The 17,352-nt window shown below is 58.6% G+C and overlaps 2 protein-coding genes across 3 annotated transcripts in view; both read left to right on the top strand.

Moving 5' to 3' along the window:
* The window catches only part of USP2 (ubiquitin specific peptidase 2), a 74,161-nt gene extending 68,958 nt beyond the window's left edge, over window positions 1-5,203 (top strand). The window contains exon 12 of one of the 2 annotated variants that reach the window (XM_044996927.1): window positions 3,465-5,203. In XM_044996927.1, the coding sequence (XP_044852862.1) occupies window positions 3,465-3,552 (88 nt within the window). In that variant the 3' untranslated portion in view covers window positions 3,553-5,203. The remainder of the gene's footprint in view (window positions 1-3,464) is intronic. The other variant, XM_044996926.1, reaches the window with a different exon arrangement.
* A 3,854-nt stretch (window positions 5,204-9,057) lies between these two features.
* Window positions 9,058-17,352, top strand: part of LOC123354849 (membrane frizzled-related protein) — a 12,402-nt gene continuing 4,107 nt past the window's right edge. Inside the window, exons 1-8 of the mRNA XM_044997199.1 lie at window positions 9,058-9,451; window positions 10,479-10,599; window positions 11,170-11,310; window positions 11,771-11,920; window positions 12,334-12,568; window positions 15,398-15,528; window positions 15,947-16,072; window positions 16,709-16,785. Of these exons, the coding sequence (XP_044853134.1) occupies window positions 9,305-9,451; window positions 10,479-10,599; window positions 11,170-11,310; window positions 11,771-11,920; window positions 12,334-12,568; window positions 15,398-15,528; window positions 15,947-16,072; window positions 16,709-16,785 (1,128 nt within the window). The 5' untranslated portion in view covers window positions 9,058-9,304. The remainder of the gene's footprint in view (window positions 9,452-10,478; window positions 10,600-11,169; window positions 11,311-11,770; window positions 11,921-12,333; window positions 12,569-15,397; window positions 15,529-15,946; window positions 16,073-16,708; window positions 16,786-17,352) is intronic.

Below are 17,352 nucleotides of genomic sequence, written 5' to 3'. Positions count from 1 at the left end.
GAGTTGGGGGTAGCTCTGTGGATGTGGGGTGACGGGGGGCTGCACAGGTTAGGGGAGCTGTGGGGGTAGCTCTGTGGATGTGGGGTGACTGGGGGCTGCACAGGTATGGGGAGCTGTGGGGGGAGCTGTAGATGTGGGGTGACTGGGGGCTGCACAGGCTAGGAGAGTTGTGGGGGTAGCTCTGTGGATGTGGGGTGACTGGGGGCTGCACAGGTTAGGGGAGCTGTGGGGGTAGCAGTAGATGTGGGGTGACTGGGGGCTGCACAGGTTAGGGGAGCTGGGGGGGGAGCAGTAGAGGGGGGGTGACTGGGGGCTGCACAGGTTAGGGGAGCTGTGGGGTAGCTATGTGGATGTGGGGTGACTGGGGGCTGCACAGGTTAGGGGAGCTGTGGGGGTAGCTCTGTGGATGTGGGGTGACTGGGGCTGCACAGGTATGGGGAGCTGTGGGGGTAGCAGTAGATGTGGGGTGACTGGGGGCTGCACAGGTATGGGGAGCTGTGGGGGTAGCAGTAGATGTGGGGTGACTGGGGGCTGCACAGGTATGGGGAGCTGTGGGGGGAGCTGTAGATGTGGGGTGACTGAGGGCTGCACAGGCTAGGGGAGCTGTGGGGGTAGCTCTGTGGATGTGGGGTGACTGGGGGCTGCACAGGTTAGGGGAGCTGTGGGGGTAGCTATGTGGATGTGGGGTGACGGGGGGCTGCATAGGCTAGGAGAGTTGTGGGGGTAGCTCTGTGGATGTGGGGTGACTGGGGGCTGCACAGGCTAGGAGAGCTGTGGGGGTAGCTATGTGGATGTGGGGTGACTGAGGGCTGCACAGGCTAGGAGAGCTGTGAGGGTAGCTATGTGGATGTGGGGTGACTGGGGGCTGCATAGGCTAGGGGAGCTGTGGGGGTAGCAGTAGATGTGGGGTGACTGAGGGCTGCACAGGCTAGGAGAGCTGTGAGGGTAGCTATGTGGATGTGGGGTGACTGGAGGCTGCATGGGCAATAAGTGCTGTAGAGAGCTGTAGATTTGGGTGTCACGGATTCGGTCACAGGGACTCCCGTGGGACTGCACCTGATGTGCTGAGACTACCTCCGAGCCCGTTCTCCCAGTGCCCAGTGTTCAGCCTTTCTGGGCAATTTGCAGCTTGTGCAGGTCTAGCTCTTCGGGTCTTCACTCTTATTTGTTTTGCTTCCTATTCTGTCCCTTTTTCCCTTACCCGAAATAAGCAAACAGAAAATAACACACGGGTTACCACTTTGCCTGTTCTCCAGCCAGTACACTTAAAATCACTACCAGCATTTCAAAGCAATCAACTATGCAGAGATCCTGCTCGACTACACCACTGGGACGGGTTGGGTCACAGAACCCCCCTTGGGACTGCCACCTGATGTGCTGAGACCACCTCTGAGTCTGTTTTCCCTGCCAGCCTAGGACTCCAGTGCCTGCTGCAAACACAGACCCAAGTCTGAACCACATCTCCCAAAAGCTGCAGACTTAACTGAAAACAGCTTAAGCAGTGCTCCTGTCTCCAGCACCCAGATGCCCAGTTCCCAATGGGGTCCAAACCCCAGATAAATCCGTTTTATTCTGTATAAAAGATATAAAAGGGTAAACTCATACATTGTCCACCCTCTATAACACTGATAGAGAGATATGCACAGCTGTCTGCTCCCCCAGGAATTAGTGGCTTACTCTGGGTCAATTAATAAACAAAAGTGATTTTATTAAGTATAACAAGTAGGATTTAAGTGGTTCCCAGTAATAACAGACAATAAAGTAAGTTACCAAGCAAAATAAAGCAAAACACACAAGTCTAACCTAAAACTGTAAGAAACTGATTACAGATGAAACCTCACCCCCAGGGATGTTCCAATAAGCTGCTTTCACAGACTAGACCAGGGGTCGGCAACCTTTCGGAAGTGCTGTGCCGAGTCTTCATTCATTCACTCTAATTTAAGGTTTTGCGTGCCAGTAATACATGTTAATGTTTTTAGAAGGTCTCTTTCTATAAGTCTATAATATAGAACTAAACTATTGTTGTATGTAAAGTAAATAAGGTTTTTAAAATGTTTAAGAAGCTTCATTTAAAATGAAATTAAAATGCAGAGCCCCCCGGACCGGTGGCCAGGACCCGGGCAGTGAGAGTGCCACTGAAAATCAGCTCACGTGCCGCCTTCGGCACACGTGCCCTAGGTTGCCTACCCCTGGACTAGACTCTTTCCTAGTCTGGGCCCAATCCTTTCCCCTAACTAGGGGATTTCTCATGACTGCAGCCCCCTTTGTTGTGGTTCCACCCCCTTATATAGCTTTGGCACAAGGTGGGAATCTTTTGTCTCTCTGGGTTCCCACCCCTCCTTCTAAATGGAAAAGCCCCAGGTTTAAGATAGATTCCAGTACCAGGTGACATGGTCACATGTCCTGTGAGACCCCCCCAAGCCTTCATTCTCCCCGGCCTGACTCACAGGAAGCCTTGCAAGTAAACAGAGCCATCTGCAGTCAATTGTCCTAGTTCAGGGGTTCTCAGACTTTGGTACTGGTGACCCCTTTCACACAGCAAGCCTCTGAGTGCGAGCCCCCTTATACATTAAAAACACTTTTTTATATATTTAACACCATTATAAATGCTGGAGGCAAAACGGGGCTTGGGGTGGAGGCTGACAGCTCGCGACCCCCCATGTAATAACCTCGCAACCCCCCGAGGGGTCCCGACCCCCAGTTTGAGAACCCCTGCCCTAGCTGATGGGAGCCATCAAGATTCTAAACCACCATTAATGGCTCACACTTTGCATAACTACAGTAGGACCTCTGAGTTATATTTTATAATCCTAATTTCAGATACAAGAATGATACATTCACACAAATAGGATGAACACACTCAGTAGATTATAAGCTTTGTAATGATACCTTACAAGAGACCTTTTGCATGAAGCATATTCCAGTTACATTATATTCACACTCATCAGCATATTTTCATAAAATCACATGGAGTGCAACGTCACAGTGGGGTAACTGGGGGGGCCGCATCGGCAGTGGGTGTTGGGGGAGATCTGTAGCTGTGGGGTGACTGGGGGCTGCACGGGCAATGAGTGTTGTGGGGGTAGCTCTGTGGATTGAGGTGACTGGGGGCTGCATGGACAGTGAGTGTTGTCGGGGGAGAGCTGTAGATGTGGGGTGACTGGGGACTGCACAGGCTAGGGAAGTTGTGGGGGTAGCTCTGTAGATGTGGGGTGACTGGGGGCTGCATGGACTCTGGGTGTTGGGGGGAGATCTGTGGATGTGGGGTGACTGGGGGCTGCATGGACTCTGGGTGTTGGGGGGAGATCTGTGGATGTGGGGTGACTGGGGGCTGCAAAGGCTCTGGGTGTTGTGGGGGGAGATCTGTGGATGTGGGGTGTTAGGGGGGCTCCTCCTCTACAGCCCCCCGGCTCCTGTGTCCACACTTCCCTTCCCGTGCTGTGACCCTCGCTCTCTCCCTGCAGCGTCACCCCGATGTCCTCGAGCCACGTGCGCAGCAGCGACGCCTACCTGCTCTTCTACGAGCTGGCCAGCCCGTCTTCCCGCATGTAGCTCCTGCCCCCCCGCTCGGCCCCCCGGGAGCCTGGCACGGCCACGCCGAGACGGGGAGACCCAGGACAGCCACGACTATGGCGGGGATTTCTATTAATCAGTTCGTTTTTTAAAAAACAACACAAGACGCAAGAGAAACCACCCCTAAAACGGGGCCGGCACCCTGGCCAGGGGGATAGATTTCTCCTGCCCGGGGGCCCATTGCGGCTGAGGCTGAAGACAAGCGGAGCCCGAGGCCAATCGGCGGCACAGACAGCGGCGAGGATACCGGCACAGAGGGGGCTGGACAGCTCAGACGATTCCTGTTAGGGGCAGGGGTTGGATTCTTAGCTTGTTTTGCTCTTTTCTTTGGTGTGTAATAAATGCCATGGGGCACAGGAGCCTGCCTGTCCCGTTAACTCCAAGCAGCCACCCTGGGGCAGAGACGAGTGGGGTTTGGGGACCCAGGAGTGCCTCCGTCTCGTCCTGGTGCAATCACACCATTTGGAGCCTGCTGCTTGGGAACCCCGCCTGGAATTGCACTATGAAAACACCGTGCCTGCTCTCCGGCCCAGCCCTACCCTGCTCCCTGCAGCCGGGGGCTGCTCCTCCGAACCAGACTAACAGCCCACCGCCCTTCTCCAATAGCCTGTGGCAGCTTGGCTGGCGGCTCTGCCCATGGCGCAGTCGTGGCAGTGAATTATTGATTTGAAACTCCCTGGCCCGCCTATGACTGGGTTTGCATGGATGACGCCTGGCAGTGCACACAGATCCCAGGACAGGTCCCAGAGTGACTGTTCTACCGCTCATCACTTTGGGGGACATTCTTGAGATCATTTGTAATTGACTTTTCTCCGTCACAGTGCCCACACCCGTTTAGGGGCCCTCCTTGCTAGGAGCAGCAGGGATGGGGGAGAGACTCGCTTCGGGTGGGTTTACCGGCCAGCTATACAACCGTGCCTTAAAACCTTCTGGGAGCAGTGAGCTGAACTAAGGTTCCCATAATCCTCTGTGGCATGCCCAGCCTCTGCCATAGGGGGCTGCCTGCAGCTTTCTGGGAGCCAGCTTGGGGGGTGGTCTTTGTGCACCTGGGGATGGTGAGCAGCAGCCTCTCCCTCCCACAGAGGCATGAAGCCAGCCTCACTGGCCTTGCTCTGGACAGGCCGGGGAATCTCCATGGTCTTTTTATTGTTTTCTCTAATTTATTCTCTTCCTCCTCTTCCCCCCAGCCACCTTCAGAGCATCTGGCTGCAGGGCGGGGAACCCCACCAGCCCCTAGAGGCGAGCAGCCCCCAGGCACGCTCGGAGATACCCCAACCGGCATGTTGAATGGTGCCACTTGCCTGTTCTTGGCACAGCAGCGCGGGGGGTATCCTGGCCACTTTGCTGAGGCCCCTGCTCCCCTCACCCCCACCTTGCACCCTGCCCCTGGAACAGCTCTCGGAGGACTGACACTAAGACTGAAAGGGACATTTTCCCCCCCTGCTCAGCCAGTGCCCCTTTCGACATGGCGGGGGCTGGGAGCGCCTGCTGCAGGGGAAGGGGCAGGCTCTCTGGCTCTGGGAGCAGCCCAGCCTGCAGCTGGGGGGAGGCCGAGCAGGGCTGTGTTGCTGTTTTGCCTATGGCTTGTTTACTGTGTAAGCAAGATGGGGGGAGCACATGAGTGTCAAGTACAAGCGACGCTTGTACAGGAATAAATTTGAGCTTGACCACCACCCCCAGCGCTTTGCCTTGCTGTGCGCCCCCCAGACCCACGCCGCAGGCCTGGCCGCCCTCATCCCACACCAAGGCTGCAGCTCCAAGGCACGAGCTGAGGGAACCTGCTGCAGAGCCAGGTTAGCCCAGCCAGCTAGGAGGTTCCTGCTGCCACTGGCTACTCCCTGTTCCCAGGGGGCTACCTAAAGCCATGCTCTGTGCAGAGACGGAGCTCTTGGCTGCCCAGAGGGCTTGTGAGATTCCCATTGCCCCCCAGAGCAGGACAGCGGGGCCCCCACCAAGCTGGGACCAACGTTTAAGCCGGGCCCGATGCAGGCAGCACCTTTCTCCTGCAGCACCCCGGACCCTGCTTGGGCAGCATGAGACAGAATGGGAGCTAGGACACCCCTGGCCCCTGCAGGGCTGGCTCGGGAAGCAGAGAGCCAGGCCCATGGCAAAGCCCTTCACTGTGACCCCCCTCCCCCTTGCCACCCATTAACACGCCCCAGGCTTGGGAGCCGAAGTACCGGACGCTCCCCCTTCAGCTCAGCTCTCCCCAAAGCTCCTGAACAATGAGCCTTTTCTCCACTGCTTAGTAACTGAGAAACAGCTTCGCCTTGAGGGGCTGCAGGAATGTGACTGCCTGGGTCCTGGCGCCAGGCACTAGGGAAACGCTGCGCCCAGCCCAGCCAACTGTAAACCCAGCCAAGGGAATTAGCCTCCGTGCAGGCCCGTGTGACATCGGTGGCATCCGTAATGCCCTTAGTTGGGGGGCTACGGTAGCTTTATAGACAGGAACTGCCACCACAGCAAGCAGGTGCAGGGGACAGGCCGAGGCCTGGACACAGAGTTCCCCTCACCCCTGGAGGGAGCAAGAGAACATGCACCAGCAGCTTCCAGCCCTGCAGCTGCTGTCAGGCTGGGGAACCAGGCCCAACATTCACCCCTAACGAACCCACTGAAGTGCAGGCCGAGACCCCCTGAGACAGTGACAGCCCTGCTGCCTCCAGGCCACAGGTTGGGCCATTGCTGGGGATTTAAGGGGGCCTCTGTCCAGGGGAGCAAACGAGCAGCTTGAGGGCTAGGATCATGTCTTGGGAGGGACTCAAGACCATGGGAGAAGGCCCCAGGTCCATCTCTCTACCCAGGCACTCTGTCATAGGACACCCTTGACCCTGCAGCTGGGTTCCAGGCAGCACCCATCACTGACAAGCATAAAAAGAGGCAGACTTGAATTCCCACCCACTAACACCAGTGCAACTGAGGAGGGCTAGGATCTGGGACTGCTGGGTTCTACTCCTGGCTTGGACACCAACTGGCTGAATTACCTTGAGCAAAGCAGGTGCACAGATGCCCCAGTGATGGCCACTAGGAAAATCATTTTCAAAAGCATGCAAGTGACTTAGGAGCCAATGTCCCATTTTCAAAAGTGCCTTTGGAGCTATGTGTTTCCTAGGAGAGTTAAACTATCTTGGTTCTTAGCAGGGGCTAACACTTTCTTATATGCCTCAGTTTCCCCTCTGCAATGCAGGGATAATAGCATTGACCTACTGACAGTTCCACAGGATCTGTGCTCCACCCCCCTGCTTTGGAACAGTCTCTAGGTGGAACCCCTTTGGGGGACAGACCACCAAAGGGTCTCACTTTTCCTGCAAAGCATAGGTCATGCAGCCTCATCCCCTCCTTCAACAATCTCTGGGGCACCAGCACTCCTGCCTCACAGCGAGAGCACTGTTCAGCCAGTCCAACTGAGAGATGCTCCTGGATAGACCTGGAGACCCCTCACCCCACCTTTGCAATGACTCAAGTAGCATTGTCAAAACAGTAGGTTTATTAGTCAACTGGAACACAGCACAGCAAGTCCTTAGGTTAGCGCTGTCTCCAAGGTCCTTCAGGTTAGCCCAGAGTGCAGGCAAGCTGCAGTGAACCCTCTTTTCCAAGCGCTGTCATCTCCTTCCTCAGATCCCTGGTGAGCACCCAGATGCCTTCCAGCAGACTTATTCTCCCTCCTTCACACCTTCCTAGTCCTTGGTTCCGGAGCTGGGGGATTCTGCTCAGCTTCCCTGCAGAGAGGTGGGGAAATCATCTCCCTCTGGGGCATTGTTGCTACGTGTCCACGTCCTGGTGACGGCGTTTGCCACTGTCCTCTCAGATTCTCCATCGATAGGGGGTCAGCCTCTGCCAGTCCTTTAAGGACCCATTCAGATTCTGACAGCTGGGCATCAACCATGCTTACGTCTCTTAGCCTGCCCTGAGACACAACAGTCTTCCCCCAACCCCAGTAACCATGCAAAATAAAGGGGAAACTGAGGCACACCGTGGCTAAATAAAATGACAAAACTCCATAGGCACTGCTCTGTACATCTCAAGAATGGCAGAGGCTTCATAAAGCAATGCAAGCCAGGGGCTCGGAGATGCTCCTAAGGAAGGTGCTACATAAGCCTAACTTACTGTCACATTCTGGGGTGCAGCCCAAACCAGTGAGGGACTGGGTCACCACTTGCCCTGTAACCCTGAGTGCCTCACAGCTCTGCTGCTGTAACTCCCAACCTGCCACTCCCAACCCAACTCCTAGTCACACCACAAGTGTCCTGGTCTGGCCACACTGGCTTTCAGCAGCCTTGGTTACTACTCTCAGGGTGACCCCACCACACTCCCAGTCCCCCAAAGACATGTGTTCTGCACTGCCCAGCCCAGCCCTCTCCTGGCTAGTTCAGATCTTCACGTTTATTGCCCCTGTAAAAAGTCAACATTCAGTTTGTTGCTTTAATTGACATTAAACAAACAGTTGGGTTTACACACAGCACTGGATTGTTTTCGACTAAAAACCAAACAAAAAAGGTAGGATTACGTGAATTCAGGTGTAAGAGGTGAAATTAGCTATAAGCAAAGAAGAGTGAACACACATCTGAAAGTCTAACAAGTTTTGGTTCAAAGCTTGTTTTGAGATGGTCTCACCCCCAGCCTTCCAGCAAGATGGAGACTGTCCCTCTCCTGGGTCAGGCTCCCTCCCAGAGGCCCAAAGGTGCAGGTGCCTTGGTCTTAGGCAAAAGAGATCACTTGGGGTTCTCTGTCCTTTTATAGCCCAGGGCACCTTAGGAGTGGGTCTTGCTGAAGGTTACCCTCAAAGCAAAGTTTATGCAAGCTGTAAGGAAGGCAACATGGAGTCTGGTGGGAAAAGAGGCTTCATGCTCCTTACAGTTCAGCCAACAAGGAGGGAAAATGGTTTTGTTTCCTGCCATCTCCTCCCCCTGTTTTGAGGACCCTGCTTCCCTCAATTTGCACACAAGTAAACACATTCCCTTCTTCAGGACAGATCACTAACACCTTTGCCTAGGCAGGGCTGTGGCATTTTGAAAATGTCCCATTGTAGAGGGGGGATTTCATAACTTTACATTAAGTTATTAGTTTTCAAATGATCCCTCACAAGACCTATTTTGTGCAGTGGCACGTAGAGTGTGAATACAGGGGTGCTTTCCACCACCACAGTGTAGCCACTTCTGGGGTGGAACACGACAGCTGCTTACCAACCCTCAGCACCACTACACAGCGCAGGGGAAGCAAGGCAGGTCATCTCACCCACTTGATGGGGGACCCCTCTGTGGAGCCCAGATCTGGCTGCATGAGCCACTAGGGTCTCAGCTCCTGGGGAGCACCAATGCAACTGAGTCAGCTCAACAGTGCTGTGCCTTTAAGACTCCTGTTTGCCATGCCAAGGGACTTGACCTCAGCATCCTCAGCTGAGTTGGATTAAGGAGGAGGAGAGGTTGGTGCTTGGGCTGGCTTTTTAATGCTTTGAAAATGCTCACTTCCAAGCTGCTTTCCCAGCCCCCTCCCCCTGGAGTCCAGTACAGCCATTCCTTGGCTTCCAAAGTTTGGGATCAGCCTGGCCATTTACATTCCCCACAGCAGGCAGACTGAGCTCACCCAGAGCTGAGTTTCCTTGGTTAGACTCCCAGGGCCCCAGGAGAGCTGTGTGGATGTTCCTGGTGAAGGATCCAACCCCAGTCACGGCCCTTGGAATCTGCTTTGCGCTGTCGCAGTGATTAGGAGCGGCCATGCCAATGGCAGAGGGGCCATGGGAGGGGGCCAGGGCCCACCAGATCCAGAGGGCAGGGAATGCACCAGGGGAGCAATTCTAGCCAGATCCTGCCAGGAATCACCCCCAGCGATGAAGGACTTCACTGAAATCACGCTGTGCCCCGACAGGCTGGAGCAGAGTAAGGTACAGGCGGTGGCAGGTGCCACTGGGGTGGGAGCTACATGGGGTCTTGGCAGTGAACCCACTTGGCCCAGAGCTCCTGCTGCTGGTGCCACATCCTGCCCCTGGGGCCAGGCGGTCACCTCCCAAGCCTGGACCCCTCCATGCCATGTGCTCACCCTCAATACCAGGCACCCTCAGTCCCCTTCCCCAATGCCTGGTACTGACCCCCATCATGGGATTCACTCACCATTGAGGCACCTGCTTGGGGTCTCACTCCTTTCAGGTCTGACGCTCCCCCACTCCGACAGCTGCTCCCGCTGCATCCCACCTCACTCTCCAGGGCTCCTGCTGCTTCCTCGGTGACTCAGCCCCATCCTGTCCTCCCTTCCTGGATCCACTGTCCCAGTGCCCTTCCAGACAGTCCTCCTGCACCAAAGCCAGGCCAGCAGCAGCGAAGGGAGCCGGGCCTGCCCACTACCCCAGGCTCCAGCCCTGGAGCACTATGCCCAGCAGCCACTGCCTGCGTGCTCCCAGGCCCCAGCACTATTGCACTGGACTCCTTCCTAGGCACTCCCCAGCCCTGATTTACTGCCCACACTCTCTCCCCCAGCAGCCCCTTCTGCTCTCAGCTTCTGCCCTTTAGACCACCGCACCTGAAGGTCATCTCCCAGTCAGCTTTACTGAGCCCTGGCTCTCCTCCTGGAGCAGCCTATGAGATTAACTGACCTAATTTAACCTGCTTTGCCTTGTGTGGGGTGGACACCCCATCACATCCCCCTCCCACCATCGCTCCTGTTTCAGCTCCCCAGCACTGACCCCTCCTGCCACCTGTGCCTGTTCCCAGCACCCAGGGCTGGCCCCCTTGCGCACCCCCCAGCAGGGCACTGACTCCCATTAACAAACAGACCAGCCTGCCCCATGTTCTCCCCCAGCCACCACAAAGCGCTGTTCACTTCCCTGCAGCCCCATACTGCACTTCTGACCCATATGCCCCACCCCACCACCACGGCCACACCAACCCCTTGGCCACCTGCTCTGTGTCTTGCAGACGGAGTTTTGCAATCCCATCTTCGAGCCCGAGAGCGAGGGGGCTGGCTGCGCACCCCCAACCCCCCACCAGACAGAGCGGGAGAACGGGACCAGCGCTGGATCCCCCTGGGATGGCCTTGGTACCAGCCCCTGAGGGAAGCAGGGAGGAGAGGCAGGGGAGCCCCCTTTGCCTGGGGGAGATGGGCCCAGCAGACCCTCGGGTCCTCCCCAAGGGGGTCATGTGCACAGTACTGACTGGCAGGTGGCCGCCACGGACACACCAGTGCCTTCAAGCTGAGGCACCCTGTACTTTCAGTACCCCAAGGAGCTGGTCCTGTGCCCCACAGCAGCTTGTTCCAGTGCCCTCCAGCTGCACTTTGTAAACCCGCAAGCACGAGAGGGTGAGCAGTGACCCACAGGTCCCACCCAACGCAGCACCCACTGGCTGCCTGGTCCAGGATATGGGGTATCCCAAGACACTGGAGAGGGGGAAGCCTTGCTCCCTTAGCTGCAGGGGTCCTGTGCTCATACCCAGAGCCATGTGTACCCCATAGGGTCACCTCCCCAGTTCTTCCAGCCTTGGGAGTCCTGTCCCCCTGCCCTTAGCACTGGCAGGACTGGGTGCCTCACAGACCTCTCCCCCAGGGCTCTGGGAAGGAGCCCCCCCCACCCCAGCCATGCTCACCAGTGACCCCTCGCTGTGCACACAGCTCGCCCCGCAGGCCAACAGCTCTGGAGCAGGGTGGGCAGGAAACACAGGCCCGACTGCACCTTCTCCTGGCTGTGTGTAGCGCTGATGAGCGCCTTGCTCTTGCTGCTCCTCGCCTTGCTGCTGGGGATCATCATCTCCCGTGAGTACCTGGGCAGGGGCCGCTGGGGCATGGGGGGCAGACAGCAGCTGGGAGCAGGGGTGGGGGGGGCAGCATGACCCAGCTCCAGCCTTACACACCAGCAAAGCCCCAGGGTCAGGGGGGCAGTGAGTGGGGCTGAGAGCACACGCCTGGGGGCTGGACTAAGGGTTAGCTCCTGCTACCCCCATCAAGACCCTGGCCCCACCCCCTCTGCCCTCCAGCTGGAATCACTGATGGCCTGAAATCCACTGAGGTTGGGGTGGTGGGAATAGATCCCCCCAGCCCCCAAATGCCTAGCTCCTATCCCACACCCCCACGTGGATGGGTGGGTTGGGGAGATCTGGGGCGCCAAACAGAGGGGACAGCTGCAGCCTGGGACTCCCCCCCAAGCATCTGATCCCTGCCCAGACACCCCCATTCCACTACCTGACCCTGCTCCTGGCTCTCCCTGTGGAAGCAGAGCTGCAGTCCTCACACCCGGCCGGACCCTCCTCTGCGACTGCATCCACCCACCACCACGCCGCCACCATCACGGCACCTGCTGGCACAGCCGAGCCCATGGCCACCGAGCCACCGAGAGCGCCACCCCCAGCCACTACACCCGAGCCCTGTGAGTACCTGGGGGCTCGCACAGAGCCTCTCCCCAGGCCAGGGGATCTACCCCCCACCCTACTGAGCCTAGGAGGGCATCAGACCCCAAACCAAGACCCCATTGTATGGGGAGAGCACAGCCCTCCTCACCTCCCTGACTAGCCCCATGTTAATCCCAGTCAGGCGGAGCAGTGGGGAGAGTGGCTAAGAGCAGAGGGGATCCCCATCCCTGACCAGGGTAAGCATTGAGCCCCACGGGTGGGGGCACAGAGGGTCCCCTACCCCACAGCTTCCCCCACTCCTGGGCTGGGGGCATGAAGGGGGGCCCCCATCCCACAGCTTCCCCTCCCCAGGGTGATATGGGGAGATAACCCCTTCTTAACTCAGCCTATGTAACTGTCCCTCTCCAATGTGTCTTGTCTCCCTGTGCAGCCTGTGGGGGGACCCTGCAGGGCCCTGAGGGCTCCCTCAGCTCCCCCAGGTACCCTGCCCCCTACCCACCCAACATCCTGTGCATCTGGCGCATCCAGGTGGAGGACGGGCTGGCCATCCAGCTGAAGATCGAGTCGCTCAGCCTGGAAGGCACGAGGTGGTGCCTCTTTGACCGGGTGGAGCTGTACGAGGAGCTGGGGGCGGCTAGCGGCTCCCCTTGGGGAGGGACATCCAGGTAGGGACCCACTGCCAGGCTGGGTGAATCACAGCCCCCCACTATCCCCACCCATCTATGCTCAGATCAGCCACCAGAGCCTCAGCTTTGGGGCCACAGGTTTGCCAATTGCAGAGGGCCCTGGATTCCCATCTGCCAGGGTGGGCAGCTTGCCAAAGCAAGCAGCAGCCTCTGCTCAGGCCAGGCCCTGGCATAGCTGCGCCTGCAGAAGGTCCAGGGGTGGGAGAAGAGAGACGCTCACCCCCAGGGCTGCCTGGCACTCAAGCAGGGCTGCAGCAGGCTGTCCCCCTCCCCAACATCCCTTTGTCAGTTACAACTCTGTCCCCAGGGGGCAGGCCCTTTTCTGTGGCTCACCCCCTCTGGGTCATACAAACCAAGCCACTCCTTCCAGGGCGGTCCCCAAAGAGACACCAGTCACAGGAGTCTTCCAGCACCCACAGACTTCAGGGCTTTCCCCCCGGCTTCAGGGACTTGGGCTCTGGGCTCCCCCAGTTGGAGTCTCCCCCAAGGAGAAGGCTCCTGGGGGTGCCATATTTTGGAGTGGGTGGGACACCCCAGGCCCACCCTTTCCCCCAGGCTCCCATACAGGGCCCTATGGTGGGCAGCCAGGCTCTGCACTTTGGGGTGCTAAGTAGCCCCCCTCCAGGTCACTTCCTACTCACAGTCCCTGTCCCCAGAGGAAGTTAAAGGACCTCACAGTTCCTGACCTGCTCACTGGGTCTCTCCAGTCTCTGCTTTGCAGCCTTGGTCAGGGCTGTATTGGTAACATTCCCCCAGGCCCAGGGTCTGCCCCTGCCCCTCTATCTCCCTTTTATACCTTGCCTCCAGCTGGGCAGGCTTTGCAGGTGCCTCCACCTAGGCCCACCACTTAACCCCTTCTTATCCAGTGCAGACTTCTTAAAGTGACCATACATACTGGTTTTACCAGTACAGTACTGGTTTTTTGAACATTGGTCTGGTTAGTCGTGAGATGTAACCAGTACAGTTTAGGACTACAAAATCAAAAATTATTAAGTTATCAAAAGATTGAGTACATCAAATCAATCCTTGATAAACCAGCCTAAATCAATTTTATTAATTTATCCTAGTTTTAGTTTTATTTTACACGACGGTTCTCATTGTTGGATCTCGGCAATACTCGGCATTCAGCACACGCACTCTCACTATATTGTGGCCACGGCGACTCTTCGATAATACTCCCGCGCATTACATACAGCCTGACCGTGGGAACTCAATGATGACGTCATCACACAGAGCCCGCCAAAATCGACCAATTTTAAATGTCCTGGTTTTAAATTTGAAAAAAATGGACACCTTATTGTACATGCCATCACAGGAGCCCAGCGCAGGGGGCTGTGGGTCAGGACTGAGGGGCACTGGCAGAGCTGTGGGGGGACAGGGTGTCCCAGGACTGGTATGGCAGAGGGCTGTGGATCAGGACTGAGGAGCACTGACAGAGCTGGGGGGCCCAGGGTGTCCCAGGACTGGTATGGCAGAGGGCTGTGGACAGGGCCGGTGCAACCATTTAGGCGACTTAGGCGGTCGCCTAGGGCGCTGGCATTTGGGGGGCGCCATTTTTTTTGGCAGCGACCACGGCGGCCGGATCTTCAGCCAGCCCGGTCGCTGCTGGCATTTAGGCGGAGGGAGCTGGGGCAGGGGAGCACGGGGAGGGCCACCTGCAGCAAGTAAGGGGGGCGGCACGCAGGGGAACTCCCCACCCCAGGTCACCCCTGCCCCGCCTCCTCCCCGAGCACGCCGTGGCCGCTTCACTTCTCCCGCCTCCCAGGCTTGCGGCGCCAGTCAGCTTAGGTGCTGCAAGTCTGGAAGGCGGGAGAAGTGAAGCAGCGACAGCGTGCTCGGGGTGCTCGTGCATGGAGCAGGGATGAGCTGGGGCGGGAGGTGCCTCAGGGCGGAAGGTGGGGGCTGGGGAGCTGCCGCGGGGGGCAGGGGGGGGGCGCAAGGTGGAAGTTTCGCCTAGGGCGCGAAACATCCTTGCACCAGCCCTGGCTGTGGATCAGGATTGAGGGGCACTGGCAGAGCTGGGGGGCCCAGGGTGTCCCAGGACTGGTATGGCGGAGGGCTGTGGGTCTATGGGTCAGGACTGAGGGGCACTGGCAGAGCAGGGGGGCAGCACAGGGTGTCCCAGGGGTGGTATGGCAGGGGGCTGTGGATCAGGACTGAGGGGCACTGACAGAGCTGGGGGACACAGGGTGTCCCAGGGGTGGTATGGCAGGGGGCTGTGGGTCAGGATTGAGGGGCACTGGCAGAGCTGGGAGGCGGGGGACAGGGTGTCCCAGGGCTGGCATGGCAGGTGGTTCTGGGTCAGGATTGAGGGGCACTGGCAGAGCTGGGAGGCAGGGGACAAGGCATCCCAGGGCTGGCATGGCAGGGGGCTGTGGGTCAAGACTGAGGGGCACTGGCAGAGCTGGGAGGCGGGGGACAGGGTGTCCCAGGGCTGGCATGGCAAGTGGTTCTGGGTCAGGATTGAGGGGCACTGACAGAGCTGTGAGAGAGAAGCTTGTCCACCCTTCCTGCCTCCAGCCATCACTGACATACCCATGAGTCCGAAAGCGACCCCTGCCCTGGGCCGGCGGGTCTCTCCCCCTAGAGCAGCGCAGCAGGAACAGAGTGGAGGTAGCCCAGCAGGGCTGTCCTGTGCTCTGCTGCTGCCCCACGGGCACCCTGGCAGATCCAGCCTCCCCACCACCACGGGATCCAGGCTGTCCCAGCCACATGGGCCCAAGGGGTTAATGGGCAGGTGCCTGCTTCTGCTCCCTGCCCCACTTGCCAGGGTCTCTGGGGCAGACACACACTTGCTGCTCTCTGCAGGTTTTGTGGGGACGTGGCGCCCCCGACAATCAACACCAACTCCAACCGGCTGCGCGTCACCTTCGTCTCGGACAACAGCGTGGGGGCCCTGGGGTTCACCGCCCACTACCGTGCCATCCTGCCCAGCGACAGTGAGTGCAGCCCCACCCAACCACCCCACCCCCGGGGGCTTCACCCTCCCAGGGCAGCAGGGGCCCTCTGATGCAGGACCAGCCCGAGCCCTGGGCACCCGTGGGAGCTTCCAAGGGCGGGTCGCCGCGTCTCTTCCTTGGCTTGCACAAAATGGGGTGCAGATGGGCACAGGGTTTGGGGCACTTGCCCTGGCTGGGGAGGGGGGTCCCACTTTGGGGGGGGGGGGCAGGAGGGGGCTCTGTTACACAGCTGATCAGAGCAGTCCCTTCAGAACTGTGATCCCACAGGAGATGGGGCACTGGCCCTGGGCAGGGTGCTGCTGACAAAGGGGCATTGCCAGGTTCATAGGCCCTCGCCCAGCCATGGGCTCCTGCTTTCAGCAGCCACGCCTCTTCCTCGTCCATCTGTCTGTCCTAGAGAGCTGTGCCTGGGACGAGTTTTTCTGCGACCAGGGGCTCTGCCTCCGCCTGGGCCTTGTCTGTGACGGCTTCCACGACTGCACAGATAAGAGCGACGAAGCCAACTGCAGCTCGAGACACAAAGGTACAGGCAGCTGGGTGGCCTCTGGCACGGCTTGGCAACGCAGGGGCTGGGCCGTGGGGGGCCAGGCCTGGGCCAGCAGGGCAGAGTGAGGGGCAGCAGCAGAGCTGGCTGGGACCCTGTACTGGAGTTGCAATGGGGTGTTGGGGGTCGGGACTGAGGGACATTGGCAGAGCTGGCAGGCGGGACAGGCTTACAGGGCACCAGTGAAGTGTAGGAGCCCAGGCCTGGGACAGCAGGGAGATGGTACCTGTAACAGTTGAGGGGCAGTGGCAGAAGTGGATGGGGTCCAGGACTGGAAAAACAGGGGATGCTGTGGGTCAGGGCTGAGGGGCCTGGGCAGAGCCCTGGGAGGAAAAGTCTATGTGTTGGGGGCTGAGTGGGGTGGCAGGATCTCTAACAGACTACATGGGGCCAGAGCAAATCCCTCAGCTGGGACAGGCTGAAATGTTCTTGCCTGGGTGCTGCAGGGAGCCCTGGGAAGCCAGGACTGAATCAGACAGCAGTGGGAAGGGGGCTGGTCCAGGTGGGATGGGGACAGCCCATGGGTCACAGGGCTGGAGGCAGAACAACCAGCATGCACCAGTCACAGCTGGGGAAGAGCAGAGATCCAGCCCCATGGTGTCTCTCTCGTTCCAGAATGCGGTGGGTCATTGACCAGCTTGGAGGGGCAGTTCTCCACCCCAAGCCACCCCCAGCCGTACCCGCATCAGCAGGTGAGGGAGGAGCCAGGGGCTGGGGGCAGCAAGAGTGCTAAGCAATGGAGGCTACGGGGAGGGGTGTCGTGTGGCCCAGCTGGCACAAGAGGACAAGGGCCAACCTCCGCCATGCAGCTGTTGGCACCACAAAGGAGAACCAGGGCTATGGAGGGCAGGGGAGGTGGAGTGGGTCAGACTGGCCTGTGCTGTCCAAGCCCCAGAGGGATGGCCCCCCCATTGTGTCCAGAAACACCAGGGAGAGACAGAAATGCCCCAGCCTGGGCCACCCTGGCAGCTCCCCCATCCAGAGGTGGGCAGGGGTTTAACGCCCAGTGTCACGGATCAGGTCCGGTGCTCTCGTGTGGCTCTGGAACAGACCCTGGGAGGAGCCCTTCAGTGTGCCAGCCCGCTTAGGGTCACACTCTTTCGCTAGGGCGAGCCACTTGGCTTCCCCGCCTCCAGGGACTGAACCTCAGAGCCTTCAGCACCCCTGCTTCCCGCCCTGAGTTCCCTGCAGCGGGAGACATGTGCACCCAAAGGGATCCATGCATTCCACCCCCCCCTCCTTAAACTGCAGTGACTCAG

Source organism: Mauremys mutica, chromosome 22, assembly GCF_020497125.1.
Source record: "Mauremys mutica isolate MM-2020 ecotype Southern chromosome 22, ASM2049712v1, whole genome shotgun sequence".
Classification (NCBI taxonomy): domain Eukaryota; kingdom Metazoa; phylum Chordata; order Testudines; family Geoemydidae; genus Mauremys; species Mauremys mutica.
The sequence above is the reverse complement of the archived record's forward strand: the minus strand, read 5'-3'. Positions and strand labels throughout refer to the sequence as shown.